Below are 17,151 nucleotides of genomic sequence, written 5' to 3' on the forward strand. Positions count from 1 at the left end.
CGAGAAAGTGCGCCCCCCTAGCGACTTTCTGCTAAAAAAGCGCCTAGCGAGAAATCTAGCTACTTTCTTCCATTGGTTTGGTAATTACACTTTTTTCTATTGGTTTCCAAACCAATGAAAGAAAAGTAGCTAGTTTTCTCACTAACAACTGACCTAATGCGGACGTAACTCTTGACTTGACAGCTGTGGGGTCACCAGTGTATGCAACAGCAAAGCGTGACCCCATCCCTCAGCCTGTCAGGCTCAGCCTCCATTTCGTGCAGTGCTGCACTGATCAGGCTGCTGATGCAGGGCACTGGCAAACGTTGCCTTTCGGCTCTGCGGTTTTTCCCCAGTGAATTTAGAATGTGAATTTAATATTCACTTGCATTAAGAATATTTAACAGATTTTAACATCTTTCCATCGTGTGCGGTCAGTTGTGTATTTTAGAAAGCTCCATTAGTGCATTTTGCCAGAATAAACCCACAAGGCTGCAGTCAAAAATGTTTGAACAACTGTGTTGCAAAAATGAAAATAGCAAAACATAAATACATGTCAAACTTTTTATTCCAGAAGTAAACTGTACTATGATAAAATATCAATACATAATTCAGTATACGGCTCGATCCGGGAAAGTAATGAATTCTCTGGGGCTCTATGCACCAGGACAGGCAACCTTAAGCCACCTGGAGTCACACCTAGTACATTCTACATGTTTTCAGACATACTGGTGCGTTCGTAGAAGGGTGATTTTTTAAAGTGAAATTCACAGATGTTTGCCTCTCTGATTTTCAATCACCCGTCATGCACTTGCCCAATTATGCAAATTAGGCGATGACGTCATTTAGCGACTTCTAGCTACTTTTTGGACAGCCAATAGCTACTTTTCTTACTGAGGAGTTGGCAACACTGCATAGCGGGCTGGCCGTTTCTTTGGTGCCGTGGGCCAACATTCCCCGCACGGCCTCCTCGGGCTCTGCATGCATGGATGCGTCGGGGTCTGTCCTGTTGACGCTGCAACCCTTGTTGCCAGTGAAATAACTGCGGGGACAAAGGTATGTCTTGAGGAAGGCTTTAGTGTGGGACAGACCCCCGTCGACGCACCGCTACTAGGCCCCTCTCCAACTGACTAGGAATATGGAATGATGGCCCGTGGTACACGGGCAGCATTTCATTACAACAGATTGCTACACCTGAGGGGGTTGTAATTATTAAGGAAACTTTGGGGGGTGGGAGGCTCGGATTGAGCACAGGCTGGGGGACCTATAGATTCCGGGTAGAAGTCTAAACCCAAATAGTATCCTTTTATGCAAATTACTCTTACAATTAAAATGACCCCTTGTATCTGCGTGAAAGGCTAACTCTGAGCTCACCAGAAAGCAGTATTTGTGTGCAGAAGTCTACTTCTGGGAAATGCTTATTGTGGGATAAATTTTCCGAATGCTCCCTCGACCCCCTCCCCACCCAGAGCTGCCATCTGATAAGTGTGGGTAGGGACGGTTGAGGACCGACCATGTGATGAGGTTGGAGTGGGAAGGGTGGGGGCCACGTGACTGCATGGGAGGCTCCTCGGCAGAAGCTGCAAAGCTGAATCATTCGCTCACCATTCCCAGCAGGAACGGGGGTACCTGGAGCTCCTCTGCAGTCGACGTCCAGCGGACCACCCAGGCCCACCATTACCCATTTACGCCGGTGCTGCATCTGTCGGGGGGCGCCACTTACCCTCCAGCGCACTATTTCTGTGTCAGAGGAGCTTTGCAGGCGCCCCCATACGTTCTCCCGAGCAGCTTCTCTGAGTCGGTGACACTTGACGGGCAACTTCGCGTTTTCCTGCAGTCGCTGAACACTGAAGGCTCGGCTACGCCCTTCTCACACCAATACAACTAACAGGTACCAGCACTTGCGCAATCCTTGCTTTAATGTATCGCGTTTCAAAAATAGTACGGTTTACCCCGCATCTAAGTGCCTCAATTCCAGGTGCGGATAAGGGACTGTCGTCGGGAGATGGGGCGATTAGCAGAGTCGGCGCCCCTTGTCACAGACGAACAAAGGAAAGGCGTTGGCTCTGAGGTGAGCCGCAGATGTGGGTTACAGACATTGCCTGACCTGTCAATCATAAAGGGCAAAGGCGACCGCGCCGGTAAACTACGTCAATCAAGTAACCAACCGCCTTTTGAGAGGCAATAGGGCATTATTGTTCTAAATAAGAAGGATGCCATGCAACATAGGCGGAAGGTTGGTGATGATTATAAACGCGTTATTTGGAGCGGATTGGCGCATCGTAATAGCCGTTCATATATTAGATGATCGAGATTTTGGCAGCGAGGCAGCATAGCCATTCCAATAAGAAACAATGTGCTCTCTTAAGCACATGCCGGCGGCATGAGAGGACACGAGTAAATATATAACCCGCGCATTTTAAAATAACTCGGTCCCTTCGCACCGCTGTCATGCACTCTCCTAGGCGCCGTGCCATGGGGCGACACATGGTTATTTAAAAACACGCGAGTTATATGTAAAGCTCAACCCGGACTTGTAGCCTTGTCTGGACATCTGTGAACTGAATCGGTTGAAGCCGGCCGGCCCTCGTGCTTCTGCCAAATTATCGTTAACGCCAAGGAAAAAAATACGTTACGGCTCTGGGATATTTCGGGTGTGTGAAGACACAAAGGGGACCACGGCGCCGCGTATGTGGCGGCTTGCTGTCAGGGGACGCGATACGCGCCATTTAATCAGCATTTTGTATTGTAGACAATAGAGCAGTGGGGTTCCGGATACCCTCCAGATGGAAGCAGAAATAAAGGGATTGGTCTGGTCCTCGCTGTGCGGGGCGTGGCTATTTTAGCCTATCTACAGTAATGCAATAACGCGATTAGCCGCAGGAGAAGCAGGGGTGTGGGCGCAGAGCGAGAAATGGAGACTGTGTGTGTATATTAATATGTATCGTATTTGTATGGGTGTGGTCCTAGGAAGGAGTGCAATATGAAGGAGTGGGTGGGGTAGTGTGCAACTGGGGGTGGGGGTAGCTATTAAGGAAACGTTGGAGAGATCAGACAGATCAAAGGTTGGGGGACCCATAGATTCTGGAGAGATAAACCAGTGGGTGCGCAGTAGGATCTATTCTAAGAATAGGCGAGTATTCAGTGGTTGTATGTTTTCAGTCGTTTGATGCGACCGGTAACATGCTGAACGCCCTTCAATGGACCCCGCGTGAAATCGAGGAGTGCAGTGAGTACGCAGGTGTCACCGTCTAGATTTGAGAGGAGGATTGCTGGGATTGTCCTTAGCAGCAGTGGCGGAAATGGAAAAAAATGTGGTGGGGGATCCCACAAGTGCGGGTGGGGGAGGAGTTGGGGGAAGAGGGGGCGTGGTCTAGGGGGGCGGGGTTGGTAGTGGCCATCCATCAGATAAATACTTTGAAAAAAAAAAGTGCCCCCAAAGGCAACATTGCCTTTTACCACCGGCCAGGGCTTTAAGTGGGACGGGGCCTGCCGGGGCTATGCCCCGTCAGGCTTCGAAATTTCAATCTGAGGCGGGGCCCTGTGGGGCCCACTAATCTCCCCTGCCAGCCCCGGCCACTACAAGAAAAGGATTTTTTTCCGAAGCCTGAAGCTCTCACTCGTGTGCGAAAGCTTCAGGCTCCAGAAAAAAATGGCTTTCAGCCATAATGGTGGCGCCGCACCTGCGAGGCATACATTTAAGCAGGAGATGCCCGTGTGCCGGTGCCACCATTGTGGAGAGAAACGTGAGGCCGCTGGAAGCTGAGGCCGTTTTCAGTCTTCAGGAAAACGGCCTCAGCTTCCTTCAGCCTTAATGGCGACGCTGCCCCTCCCCAGCTGCCGAGGGGAAGCGCCACCATTAAGGCTGAATAGGCGAGGCGTTGTCCCCTGCCAGGCAACCCAATAGAAAATAAATGCAGAGATCAGGTGTTGAGCACTACAAAAGGCTGCCTGACAGGGGTGCCAGTAGCCCATTGAGCCGGGGCTCTTCAGGGGGGCGTGGCCTAATGGGCCAGCAGGACGCCTGCAATTAGGCCAGACCCCCTTGATGAGCCCTGGCTCATTTTGTTGTGCCAAAAATAAAAACGCCCGCGAGGGCAGCATTGCCTTTTACGCAGCTCTGGCATGTAAAGCACAATGCTCGCTACATGTACAACTGATTCCTTTCAGTTGTACATGTAGTGGGCATTGTGCATTACACATCAGCGCCAAAACCGCGGTAAACGGCAATGCTGCCGTCGCGGAAGCTTTTTTTTTCTTCTTTCTTTTTTCCAGCGCGGTTCATGGGCTTGGGCGGCTGACTCTGGCTGGATCCCGAGATCCGGCTCCACATCTGGTGCCGGATCTCGGATCCGCTGAGAGCCGGCCCCATGACTGTTGGGGGCGGGTCGGAGCCCCCACGCGGTCCCGTAAGCCCCTTCCCCCAAGGACTCACACGGGCACCAGTCCTTCCAGTTCGGGCTTCCCGGTCGCTCTACCGCGGCCGGGAACGCCCCCTTTATTTATACAAACTGCGGCGGCGTGATACGTCACGCCGCCGCGTGCGCCCGTCATCGGGCGGCGCCACACTCCTCCTTTTCCGGGAGGAACAACAGAACGCAATAACAATAACTTTATTAACCAGAAAATCACACATCTACTTTAAACGCTACTGCACACTCAAAGAAAAAACCCCTTTAATGTCATCCACCCAGATCAGCTCACCCCAGTTCACTAGCCATTTGTCCCACGACATATTCGCTGAGGTAGGCAGGTTTCCCTCGCCCAGCCCTCTGGGGGTACCTCCTGCCTACCTCCGGCACGTGACGTCCTTCCACCGCCTCTCCCTGGACGGGGGATTCGGGCGCCGATTCATAGAGGCCTCCGTCAGCCGGCGTGTCTGGTGGATCCGGTTCAGGTGGGGTGTCATTTCGTGGATCACCCAGCTTCTTGAAGAAGCTCACGTTTCGGGTGACAGCTGATCGTCCATCCGAGACCGTCACCATGGACCCCTTCACCGCCACTACATCCAGGGGCTCCGGTTCATAGGGGAGTGATAGCTTCCCGTGGGGGTGTCGATTACGGATGAGGACCTCATCCCCTAGTTCAAGTCTCTGAGGGCGGAGACCCCGGCGCAGGTTTTCTTGTTCAATTCGGACTCGCCTTTGAGCCTCTACCCGCTCATTATCGATGACCCCCGGTTCTTTCTCCCCAACTTCCGGCAGCAGCCCCCGGGGGCATCTCTTGAATAACACCTCTGCCGGAGCCACTCCCGTGGCTGCATGTGGGGTGGTGCGGTACACCCGAAGGAACTGATAGAGGGCCCGTTGTAAAGATTGGCCCTGCCCTTGAGCAATCCGGAAGGTTTTGTTTAGGGTCCGCATCAGTCTCTGCATCCCCGTTCGCTCGAGGCCACAGGGGGGATATCTTCCGGTGTTGTACTCCGCAGCTCTCCAGCAGCTCGGAGAATCGCTCACTTTGGAAGGGCGATCCATTGTCGGAGCATAGGGTGTGGGGAAAACCATGGGCCGCAAACATTTTCTCCATCGCTACCACCACATGCTCAAAGGCCACTGAGTCAACGAACTCCACTTCGGGGTATCTCGAGTATTCATCGACTAGCACCAGGAAATGGGTACCCACTGATGTTGAGCCAAAGTCGGCGTGGACGATCTCCCACGGCCTCGTGCCTCGGGGCATGGCCTCAATGGCAGGTTCACGTTGCAGAGGGGAGGCCGCCTGACACCATACGCAGGCCGCCACAAAGTCATCCACCCTTTTCTCTAACTCTGGAAACCAGACCTTTGAGCGGAGCCGCGCCTTGGTCTTGGCGGCGCCCTGATGTCCATGGTGGGCGAGATGGATCACCTCCGCCACCTTTGCCTGTGGGACAACAATCCTGTCACCCCGGAGCAGCAGCCCAGAGTCCGAGAACGACAGCTCCTCCTTTACCTTCCACAGCTGCTCCAATACTGTTTTGGCTTCTTGCGTGCGTCCGGCCCCTGCTTCGAGGATGGACTTCCACGACCCACTGTGCATTGTCTTTTAGAATTCGAAAGCACTCGTCCTCAGCTGCCGCAGCCTCCAACTCCTCTAGGGACATCGCGTTTGGTGTTGCCGCTTCCACCACCATGCGAACATGACTGTCCGCTTCCTCTCCGCAGGTGTCATATCCCTCTCCCCCGCACACTCCCGGGTGACGAGATAGATAGTCCGCGGCATTGTTGGCCCCGGGCCTGTACACCAGGGTAACAGAATATTCCAGGAGGGCGAGCATCCACCTCTCGATTCTCGCCGGTGGTTTCGAAGAGGAGCCCACCAGGATCGGAAGCGGTGGTTTGTGGTCAGTAACCACCGTCACCGGGCGTCCCAGGACGTAGAGCCGGAAGTGCCTGCAGCCCCACAGCACCGCCAAGGCCTCCCGCTCGATCCTGGAGTACCTCTGTTCAGTCTCAGTGAGGGCCTTGCTAGCATATGCTATAGGTCGAACACTCCCGTTGCGGTCCACCTGTGTCAGCACTGCTCCCAACCCGAAGGGACTTGCATCGACCACGATTTCAGATTCTAATGCTGGGTCGAAGAATGCCATCGTGTCCTCCGCCGTGAGGGCACCCTTAATGTCCTCGAAAGCGGCTTGTTCAAGGGGGCCCCACTGCCATGGTGATTCTTTCTTGGTCAGCGCCCGGAGTGGCTCAGATCTCGACGCCAAGTTCTGGATGGAACCGCCCACAGTAAGTTACCATCCCCAGGAAACTCCTCACGTCGGTCACCGACTCGGGGGCTTTCGCCGCCTTGATGTCCTGGACCTTTTTCGGGTCTGTCGACACCCCCCCTCCTTGAAGATGAATCCGAAAAACTCGATGGAGGAGCGCATGAATTCACATTTTTCCCGGTGAATGGTGAGGCCCAGAGATTGGAGTCGTTCTAAGGTCTTTCCCAGCCTCCTCATGTGATCCACTTCAGTTTTGGCGAACACCAGGATGTCGTCGCTAATGTTAAGGACGCCCTCCAGGTCTGCTAGGGCGCCCCTGATGATATTTTGGAACACTTCAGCGGCAGACGACACCCCGAAGCTCAACCGCTTGTATCGATACAGACCCCGGTGGGTGGTGAAAGTCGTTATGTACCGGGAGTCAGGATGAAGGACGACCTGGTGATAGCCAGCTCGGAGGTCCAGCTTGGAGAAAAATCGAGCCCCTTGAACATCCGCAATGATGTCATCAATCGTCGGTGTAAGATGCCGCTCCCTTCTGATCGCTTTGTTCGGGAGCCTCATGTCCACGCATATGCGCACTGAGTCAGGTTGCTTGGGCTTTCTGGCTACCACGATCGGGGACACCCAAGGGGTTGGGCCTTCCACTTTCTCGATGATATCCAGGCTCACCAGATTGGCCAGCTCCTTATCCACCAGCCCCCTTAAGTGAAAGGGTACTCGCCGGTGTTTCAGTGCGATGGGTTGCACCGACTCATCGATGTGTAGTCGAATGGGTTCCCCCGTCATCTTTCCGATGCCGCTGAAGAGGGCAGCGTACTTGTCCAGGAGGTCATGTATATCCTCAAGGTGGACGGAGTAGGCGAAGCTCACGATCCCTAATGCCTCTGCAGCTGCACAGCTGAGCAAGGTATTACTGCTCACCGGGGTCACGTAGAATCGAGCCTTAATGTGTGAGCCATCATGTTCCACGTCAGCCACGAAGGCACCGTCCAGCGGTATCGGTTCCTGGCCCCCAAATGCAAATATGCGGGCTCTCGGTGTGGCCAGACCCGGGAGGGGTTTGAGAGAGTCAAAATGTCCTCTGACCATCACATTGACGGAAGCACCAGTGTCCACGAGCACCGGGACTGGGGAGTGGTTGATCTCCACTACACATCTTGGCTGTCTCCTGCTTTTCCTTTTGAGCGTTTCTACGCTGGAGACAAAAAAAACGTTCTCTTCGTCTTCCTCCTCAGCTCCTTCCGCCTGGGGCTCGACCTCACCCTGCTCCACCTGGGCTACACTGGGCGGTTGGTTCTGGCGCGGAGTCCACAACCGTGCCTGACCCCTCGGCACCATCACTGGCATGGCCGCACGACATACCCGCGAGAAGTGATCGGCCAGCCCACACCTCCCGCAGGTTTTTCCGACCGCAGGGCACTCTGTCATGTGGGGGAGGTCATACCCGCACTTCTGGCACGACTCCCCACTCCTTCCTGCCCTGTCTCGGGGTCCTCCACCTGGGCGTCTCACACCTCGGCCACCTCGCCACACCACACACACTTCCTCAGGCCTCCCCGACTGAGACCCTGCTTCCATCTTGCTGGCTCGGGCCTCCGCTACCTCATGGCATCTGCCCAGCTCGAGTATGCAGGGCAGCGTGATGCCTGGCTCTCTCAGGACCTGCCTCCTGAGCTTGCCAGAGGAGCATGCCTGGATCAGCATCCTGCGCATCATGTCGTCTGCGTCTCCCCATGCACATCCGAGGGAGAGGCGGCGTAAGCGACCGTAGAAAGTGTCCAGTGTTTCCTCTTCCTTCTGCTTAGCCGAAAGCATAACAAACCTCTCATAGTCCACGTTCGCAAGGGGGAGGAAATGCGCGAGGAGCGCCGCCGTGGCCGCATCGTAGGAGTTATTGATGGGAGTAAGTGATTCAAATATTTCCTGGACTGCCGGTCCGGCCGAGTACAGCATGGTGGCAATCCGGCTGTCGTCATCCGTCACCTGAGCAGCCCTGAAATACATGTCGAGGCGACTCACCCATCTTCTCCATCGGGGCCCCATGCTCGAAGGTGGGCCCGATGCATCGAACTCAGGAATGGGCCGCAGGTGCGCGTGCTTGGGCCATAATGGGAAGCCCTGGTTGTCCAGGCAGCAGTCCTGCAGGGGCCTGGATCACCGGTGGAAGGACAGCCTGTTGTTGAGCAGCAGCCTGGCCACGATCGCGGGGACGTGACGCAGCTGCACCACCACTGTCCGAATCATCAGAGTCACCCATGGGTTTGAGCGCACAGGCATCCCCTACCTACTGTCCTGAGGGCCGCAACTCAAACTTCTTCCTCTCCAGGCACCCAACTTGAGGGAGGTTTCTAGGCAGGGCACCAATGGAGGCACAACATGCAGCCAAACCTGATGATGAAGGAGCCAGCGAAGAAAGCACAGCGCTTTGATGATGAAGGAGACAAAGAGAAAGCAGTGAATTCCCCTTGTCAAAGTCCATATAGGCCTGGGGGTTCCAAAAATTGAGCCTAGGCACTGGATGGGCCTGTACAGGCCCTGTGATGTTGGTCCTTCTCCTGGCTTTCACACGACGTAAGAGTCCCAAAATTGTGTAAAAATGCACAAAACCATCATGGGCATGCAGGTCATAACTCCCACTTCCAATTTTTCCAAAAATTAGGCCCGTGATGTACTCACGCTCCAAACCGGAGCCTTGTGAAGTTTCACGGCCTACAAGATAAAATGGCCGCCGGCCGCGTGTGCGTCCCGCGACCCGGCATGAAGCGAAGCGATGCTTCGTTCCGCTTCCATTCAAAAATTCGGAATAAACAATTTCACCGCCGGGCCCGGGTCTCCCTCATCACTCGTCGCCACTGTTGGGGGCGGGTCGGAGCCCCCACGCGGTCCCGTAAGCCCCTTCCCCCAAGGACTCACACGGGCACCAGTCCTTCCAGTTCGGGCTTCCCGGTCGCTCTACCGTGGCCGGGAACGCCCCCTTTTATTTATACAAACTGCGGCGGCGTGATACGTCACGCCGCCGCGTGCGCCCGTCATCGGGCGGCGCCACAATGACCAGCACTGCTTAGCAGGGAGAGCCGGCAGCAGACCATCGGGTCTTCTTGGTGATGCATGCTTGATGTTGAAGTGGATTCCACTTTTGCCCCCCACCATCCACAGAGAAACCAAGTGCTGCGGCAGTTCAGGTGGGCTAGGTGGGGTATGAAGCCATCTAGCTTCCCACTGAGGCAGGCTTGAGCCTGGGTTTGCTGTCAGTCTATTGACGATGTCAAGCTCATTCTTGGCAGTATTGAATTATCCACTTTTGTAGGGCTGCCAGGTGTTTCTCCAGTTGCTGCATGGCGTTGTTGGTGGACACCTTTGACGTGGGGAGCATTGCCCACCACCAGGGCGGTGGCATTTTGGTTGCTGAAGCATAGCATTCAGCCAGGAAGGAGGCGATCATTATTGATGTGATCCTGCAATTGCATAGTAACTGTCTTCTCTTTTATCATCCCTAGAAGTGGCAGGCATGCGATTGGTTGGCAGGTTGCTATGTTGTCAGGGTGTAGGGGGGTCTTTTTTTGGAAGAGGAGAGGCTATGTCCAGTCGTGAGGGCCACTAGGGTGATGCCTTGAGAGGGGGCGGGGAGGGGGGGGCATTGATTGAAAAGTGAAAATGGATGAGCGTGTCCCACAGTCGGCTTTAATGAGCTTTAGCAGGCCGGCTGGCGTCTTCCCATGCTTTGAATGCTGCTCGAGGACATTTAACATTATCACCACTGGAGTGCTCCTCTGGAGGATCTGAAAAGGAAAGGGTATGAGACGAGTTAGTTGGACTGAGCAGGAAAAGTGCAAGAGAGCAGTGATGTGCAGTTGGCAGCTTCAGTTCGGTTAGCACCGTTCGCTGAGGTTAGGTGTGCTTTTCGGTTGGTAGCCGTTGTGTTCTGTTGTGAGAAGCTGTGTGATTTTTAATTTGTAATTTTTTTTGCGCGGTGTAGTTAAGTCTGTGCAGTTTGCTGTGCTTTAGGGGTGTGGTTGTGTTTGGTTAGAGTTTGAGAGGTGTATGCTGAAGGGTGAGATTGTAAGTGAGTTGGTTAGTGGCATCGCTATCTAGATATGATGCATGCTAATTTCCAAATTCTTTCCAGATGTAGTGCGTGGCTATCTCCACATTTCTATTTGAATGTGGCACTGGCTAATATTTACAATCCTGTCTAGATGTGAGGCGAGCTAATATTCACAATTCTGCCTAGATGCAATCTGGTCTGTTCCAGAGAGTTTTAAGGACTGCTGATTTGGGTGTGTTCCAAGGTGTGTGTGGTCTGTGATCTATTTCTTTGCAAGGTATTTGACTAATTGGGAGAGTGAAAATAAGTGCCTACACGCGTTTTCATATGATGCCAACAGAAGATGATCCAGTTTTCATTGGTGGTTAATTGTCTCTTCTATGAAGGAATCGGTGTGATAAGGTGGGGACACTAGTCCCCCCTTCCCCAATGACTGGCTAAGGTACGCATGTCTCCATTGAATGAGTCACCTCTACTGTTGTCACCCCCATCCCTTTCCCCATTCCTCAACAACTCAAATCCTGGGTGGTTGGGCTTAAAGGCATGACTTGAGGGCTGCAATGTTCACTGCTGTCTGTGGGTTCACCATCCTCCTTTTTCAGGTGCAGTATGGCCCATAATTCATGAGCCATCTAGTAATTTCTCTACTGCGTCAGGCAAGGCAAATTTAGTGACAAGTAGCCATGCTTGCCAGGATTTGTATCTATTTCCTTTGGAATGGATTTCTCAGTTCATGGCAAGAACGTCAAGGTCCTTTCTCCAAAGAAGCTTTTATCATTAATCCGTGTCAATTGAAACACCCAAGACAACAAACTACACCCCCCACAATGCACTGTAATAGTATACCACACGCAAGACCTGGTAATGCAATTTGAAAGTTACAACACTGCAACCACACAGCCACTGGACATGTAGTCGTGTGAGCGCTTCTATGCGGAGGCAATGTGCATTCCATGACATGTAGACCTGTGTGTGGTGGGGCATTTGAAACTGAGGGTGGCAGAGTGAGTGCAATTCATGGCATGTAGCCCTTTTGAGGCACATGTAACTGAAATATCCTGACTGTTTTAAGGGGCACACGTTCGTGGAGTCATTTGTATAAAATGAGATGCTTTTCACTGAAGGACAAATAGTTTTATATGGTTATCTTCGCTAAGGGAGTAGAAGTGCACCTTTGAACCTGTACTATGGTGCATACAGCTGTGCTGGTGCATATATGAACGTTTTTGGGTCCGGATCACCAGGACACTGTTGGGAACGGACCATGCCCACCTGAGGGCCAAGAAACGGGCAGGAACAGGAACTGGAGCCCTGCCCAGTTCCACGCCAGCAGGCAGAGCACATAAACCACTAGCCTTGATAAAGATCCACAGGGGATGAAACACGTGATGGCTGACCACAATAATAATGCTATTAAAATACACAAAAATCTCTTCAAACAGAATTTGAAAGAGTTATTTACTGTTCTCAAGCTCTAGCTAACTGGACACAAAAACGTCCAAGCCTTCCCACGAGGGATGGATGGGTAAGACCTCAACCACCAGTAATCTTGCAGATCAAATACAACTCCTGCAATCCGAAGAAACTTTCAGTGCAGCGCAGGTCGAGTAAAACTTAGTGCCGAATATATTTTTACTGATGGATATATATCGTCTATGTTAGGGAGAATGCTCAGAAATGTGCTAATTCCCTTCTACCTTAGAGACCCCCAGGTCTTTTTGCTGGACTTTCAGACTTTTAATTTCTATCCTGGAGAGAGTGAGGCCTTTTTCCCACTCTCTCATGTATTTTTAATTGATTTGAACACTGTTTCTTTTGACTTTGGAGTCTGAAACTCCATGGGCATCATCTTTTTACATTGTGACAAGCAGCACCTTCAGTGCAGTGGCACAGGGAAGTCTTCGATTTGCCCAAGGTTTAAATACCTTCTCTTGGTTAAACTGTTTCCAAGAGCAGTGAAGTGAAATTGACTTTACTTAAATTTGTAACTTTCTAATCTTACAATAGGGTGCTGGAGGGGTTATTTAGTATCCCCTTTGTCTAGTTTCTCATGTAACATTTTTATGTTACCCTTTCTACAGTTTGGCAGTGGTTTAGTTTTTCAACTCTCTCTCAAAAGAGTCACACATTCTATAACTTGTGTAGCTGGGAAAGGGTTAATTTACATTGCATTGAGGGTTCAAAGTACTTACCTGCTTAATATTTGTTAACCATTGATTTAGTCCCTAAACATTTCCTTTGACACCAAACTCAGTATGGCTCTAAATGTGCCAGTGATATATCAATGTCCACAGTGTCCTAGTTATTTAAGTCACTTCAGGGTGTAGGAAGTATCTGTGTGCCATCCCAAACGGGTATCTACTGATTTATTGAAACGGAGTGTGTATTTTATTTAAGTCTATTTTTGTGTTACATATTTGCTCCCTTCTGAGGAAGGCTTATTCAGCTGACTGTTAAATTAATAAATAATTGTTCACTCAAGAAACCTTGAGTGTAAGTGTGCATTTGAATACTTGTCACTGTGAAACTCTGTTGCAAACTTACAGCTCACATTGACTCCTCTTGAGACGAGCCTTGCTGCTCAGTCACTCTACCAACTTGTGTAGTACATGCTTCTGTTCTACCAAAGGTTGGGTTAACTATTGCCAAGAGGACAAGGCTGTTGCAGTCTCCCACAGGGTACTGCATACAATCTTGCCTAACAGTCTATTATGTGGGCACATGTTGAGCAAAACTGCACGTTCGCCTACCTATCTAGAGCCCCAGAAGGAACACAGAGTTTGAAGCAAACGTGATATGGGACATGTAGGCTGTATCTGACATATGAGCTACTACGCCATTGCGGATGGTGGCTATACCTGGCAGCTGTAAATGGGTGTATTTGGCTGCACCTGTCAAATTATGGCAGTAACTGAGCATATGAGGTTGCACGTATGATATGAAAGCAGCACTTATGCACATGAAGTAGTCAATGGGTTCATGATTGCATTAGATTTCGCTGCAAGTGGCATTAAATAAAGTCAGATCTATTGGTCTTGTCAGTGATTTTGCACTTGAAGTGACTGGTGAAGCAAGAGATGGCACCCAATGCCGAAGGTCGCACAGAAATGGGCCCTCCCTTTGTCACAATCCTCCCTTTTTATGATGTCAGTAACGGAGGGAGCCTATGGGACTACATTTGCAATGCACACATGACCTCTTGAAAAGCCTGCGCTTGCAAACTAAGCCAATGATTTTCCTCATTGTATGCTTTTTAAATTGCACTGGGTCTCAGCCTCAGCAGCCTTCTTTTTCATGCGCAAAGAAAAGGCTACAGAGGATACTCTTACTGAGTTGGTAAAAAGGGCGAATTTTGTGTTGGGGGCAGTGGCAGGCGTTCAGCTAGATCAGAGCTTTCAAGTTTCCGATGACCATGCGTGAGAAGGCAATCCAGTTCTGTTTTTACCCGTTGGATGCTGGCACTTGTAGTTTTGTCTTTTTAGTAATACTGCAAATACTAGAATGCCACAGAACGGGACAAGAATCTCACACAATCGCAAACTCCTTTCTAAAATCACAATAATGAATCAGCTCAGGGAAATGCTTTATTCCCCACCCCTTCCTTCTTGAGTTTCTTGAATAGGAGTGTTGAGTCTTCTTAAGCATGGCTGGATAAAGTCCATAAGCTGATGAACATGTAGCAACCACCATGACCTACGCACTGCTCTTCAGTTTCCCCATGCCATGTATGTGTGTTTATTTGCATTCTGGGTCATGTAGTTTCGAGATTCACATTTTAAAATCGGGTACTACATTCCACAGACTTCAAAGTCAAAGAGGGTGCACATACCAGTATGGCATGGGGGTGTTAGGGAGAATTCTCCCTAAGGCTAATTTCCCAAACCTAGTGAGTCCCCCAGCAGCTTTGCTGGATTTTTGGGGTTTATTTTTTTTCTCTCCTGCTAAGAGTGAGATTCTTTTGCTCCCACTCTTAGACATGATTTGAGGTGTTCCTTTAACTTTCCATGTGTTTTATGAGCTATGGGGTTTTTTACTCCATAGGGTCTCATGTGTTTTTTTGAGGTGGGTACACAGCACCCTCCGTGCCGTAACCCAGGGGTGTCGTAGCGACCCCCCCCCAACATAGACTCCATACCCTGGGACTGACTACTGTCTCCCAGGGCATGTGAAGTCACCATTGGCTTTGCTAGTCCCAAATTATGAACAGAAACCAGTACAAACCATCGTATTGTGGACGTACTGGTCGGGGCAATTCGATTGCCCCGGGGTCTGTTGTTCGAGGGGGCACGTCTCCGTCCCCCCTGATCGAGTTTTGGCTGGTGGCAGTGGATACTACTTTTTATATTCGACCGCGAATATATCTCTCTGGGATTTTCCCATTGTTCGAGGCTACCAACTTTTAATTATTTAATTCTTATAGCCTCGAACATACCACTGATTTATTTATTTAATATTAATTCACCGTTGGTATTTTTTGCCAGAACTCGATTCTAAAATGGCGTTTGTGTTTTCTTCTGTGACTCCAACCCAAGTCGAGCCTTTTGTTCCACATTTTGGCGGGCTTCTCCACAGAAGCCTCCAAAAGTGGTGCCACTCTGTTTGGGTACCACAGGGGGTATGGGAGGGGGTTTAGGCACCCTGGACTGAGTTACCTTGATAACTCAAGTCGCACTCTTGTGTGATTGGCCCCCGGCTCACCACTTAGCATGTTTGATTGACAGCTAGGCTGAGTGAATGGGGGTGTGCTGCATAAAAGCAGGGCTTTGGGGACTGGAACTTCAGAAGTTGCCACAGGGCCTAAGAATCCGAGGAGGGAGAAGCTGAGCCGACCTGCAACGACGACACCACCGGTGGAGCCCTGCTGAACCGTCTCGCCACTTTTCCTGACGACAGAGGAGATCTCCAGTCCGGAGAGTCTTCTTCCTTTGACTGGTGGGGATAACCAGTTTTACCTTCTTTTCACCTTCCTGTAGCATCTCGTAGCCGCCTTGCCCGTGCCAAGCACCCTGGCAACCGGAATACCATGGTTTACTACTACCGCAAAGAGAAGGGTAGTGCCTTTTAACCGGAAAACTCCGCGGCTGGTTTCTTCCCTGGCAGTGCAACGACCTTCATCTTTCCTCCACGGCGAGACCTCTTCTTCCTCTGGATGAAACACCGACTTGCACCTGCTGCCAGGAACGACTGCCCCCGCTGGAGCTTCCTTCACACTTAAGGTACTGTGTCCCGCCAGCCTCGACTTTCTAACCTGGGCTGGCCTGGGGCAACCTAGCTAACGTTTCCTGACTTTAATTTCATCCTTTTTGTGCGAACTATCTACAAAGACTCTTTGGGCATAACCCCCTGGTGAACCTGGACCCTTTCTGCTTGCTCTCTCCAAGAGTGGGCCTTGCAATTGACTTCCTTGCTCTCCAGGAGAACTCTGCCTATCCTGCCTTACTGTGGTTCTTTAAAAAAAAAGTATTGAAACTTGTGGGCTTCTTTAACTCTGCCTTTTTCCTCCCTTTCTTTGCAACTTATTAGAGTGTCCTCTTATGCTAAGCGCTCACCTCTGTCTGAAAATAAGTGGTGTTTCTCACTAAGACTTGTCTCATAAGTGAATAGGGTTGTATATATATGATAGTGACTGTGTGCCGAATTTACTCACCTCGTTTTTGCTAGTATAAATTACAAGTGTGTTTTTAAATAATTATATACCTTTACACCAAAGCTCTGGTCAGTGTTTGTTTGTACTACTGTGTCTCTGTACCTATTGTGTATACTCTGCATACTGCCTAACTCTTCTTGAGGGAAGTCTGACTGCTCAGCCACAGCTACCAAGTGAATCTGTGTGGTACAGACTGCTACCAAGTGGGTTTACTGCCAAACACCTGTAGTCTTAAATCTTTTGCAGTGGTTCCTAAGGGAACTGCCCAGGTTTCTGCCTAACAGGGGGCACTTGAGAATTCTGCCTACGGGGTTCGAGAGCTATCTACAATGTCCCCGGGATTTGTCACCCAGTTCACTCCCTTGGTGCATAGTCTCATGGAAATAGCTCCCAGCTTGCTTCTTTAGTGCAGTCAGTCTCTGGCATATAGCACCAGCTTGCTTCTTTAGTGCAGTCAGTCTCCAGCATATAGCGCGCAGCTTGCGTCTTTGATGTGGGCACAGTCTCTGCTTCTTTTGAGATTCTGCTTTAACCAGAAATGGTCACCCTCTGGATTGTAGGTCACCTTCCTAGGCTCTTGGTATCAAAAACTCCTTCCAGCAGGAACTTCTGACTCCCCCCTTGCCTTAGAGGATCTTTATCAGCACAAATTATGTCTGCTCTTGTCATAATCCGATGGCTCTGGAACAGGTGGGCGCGATGGAGATAGGACGTAACAGTTCCGAAACGCTACGCGCGTTCAATCTTCCTCCTTTAAATACCCGGAAGTCACGAATGCGCATGCGT

The 17,151-nt window shown here is 50.9% G+C and overlaps 1 protein-coding gene across 1 annotated transcript in view; it reads left to right on the forward strand.

The window, feature by feature from the left end:
• The first annotated feature begins 888 nt into the window (after window positions 1-888).
• Window positions 889-17,151, forward strand: part of MLLT11 (MLLT11 transcription factor 7 cofactor) — a 50,825-nt gene continuing 34,562 nt past the window's right edge. Inside the window, exon 1 of the mRNA XM_069649774.1 lies at window positions 889-1,035. Within this exon, the coding sequence (XP_069505875.1) occupies window positions 961-1,035 (75 nt within the window). The 5' untranslated portion in view covers window positions 889-960. The remainder of the gene's footprint in view (window positions 1,036-17,151) is intronic.

This window comes from Ambystoma mexicanum, chromosome 1p, assembly GCF_040938575.1.
Source record: "Ambystoma mexicanum isolate Mex_15411 chromosome 1p, UKY_AmexF1_1, whole genome shotgun sequence".
NCBI lineage: Eukaryota > Metazoa > Chordata > Amphibia > Caudata > Ambystomatidae > Ambystoma > Ambystoma mexicanum.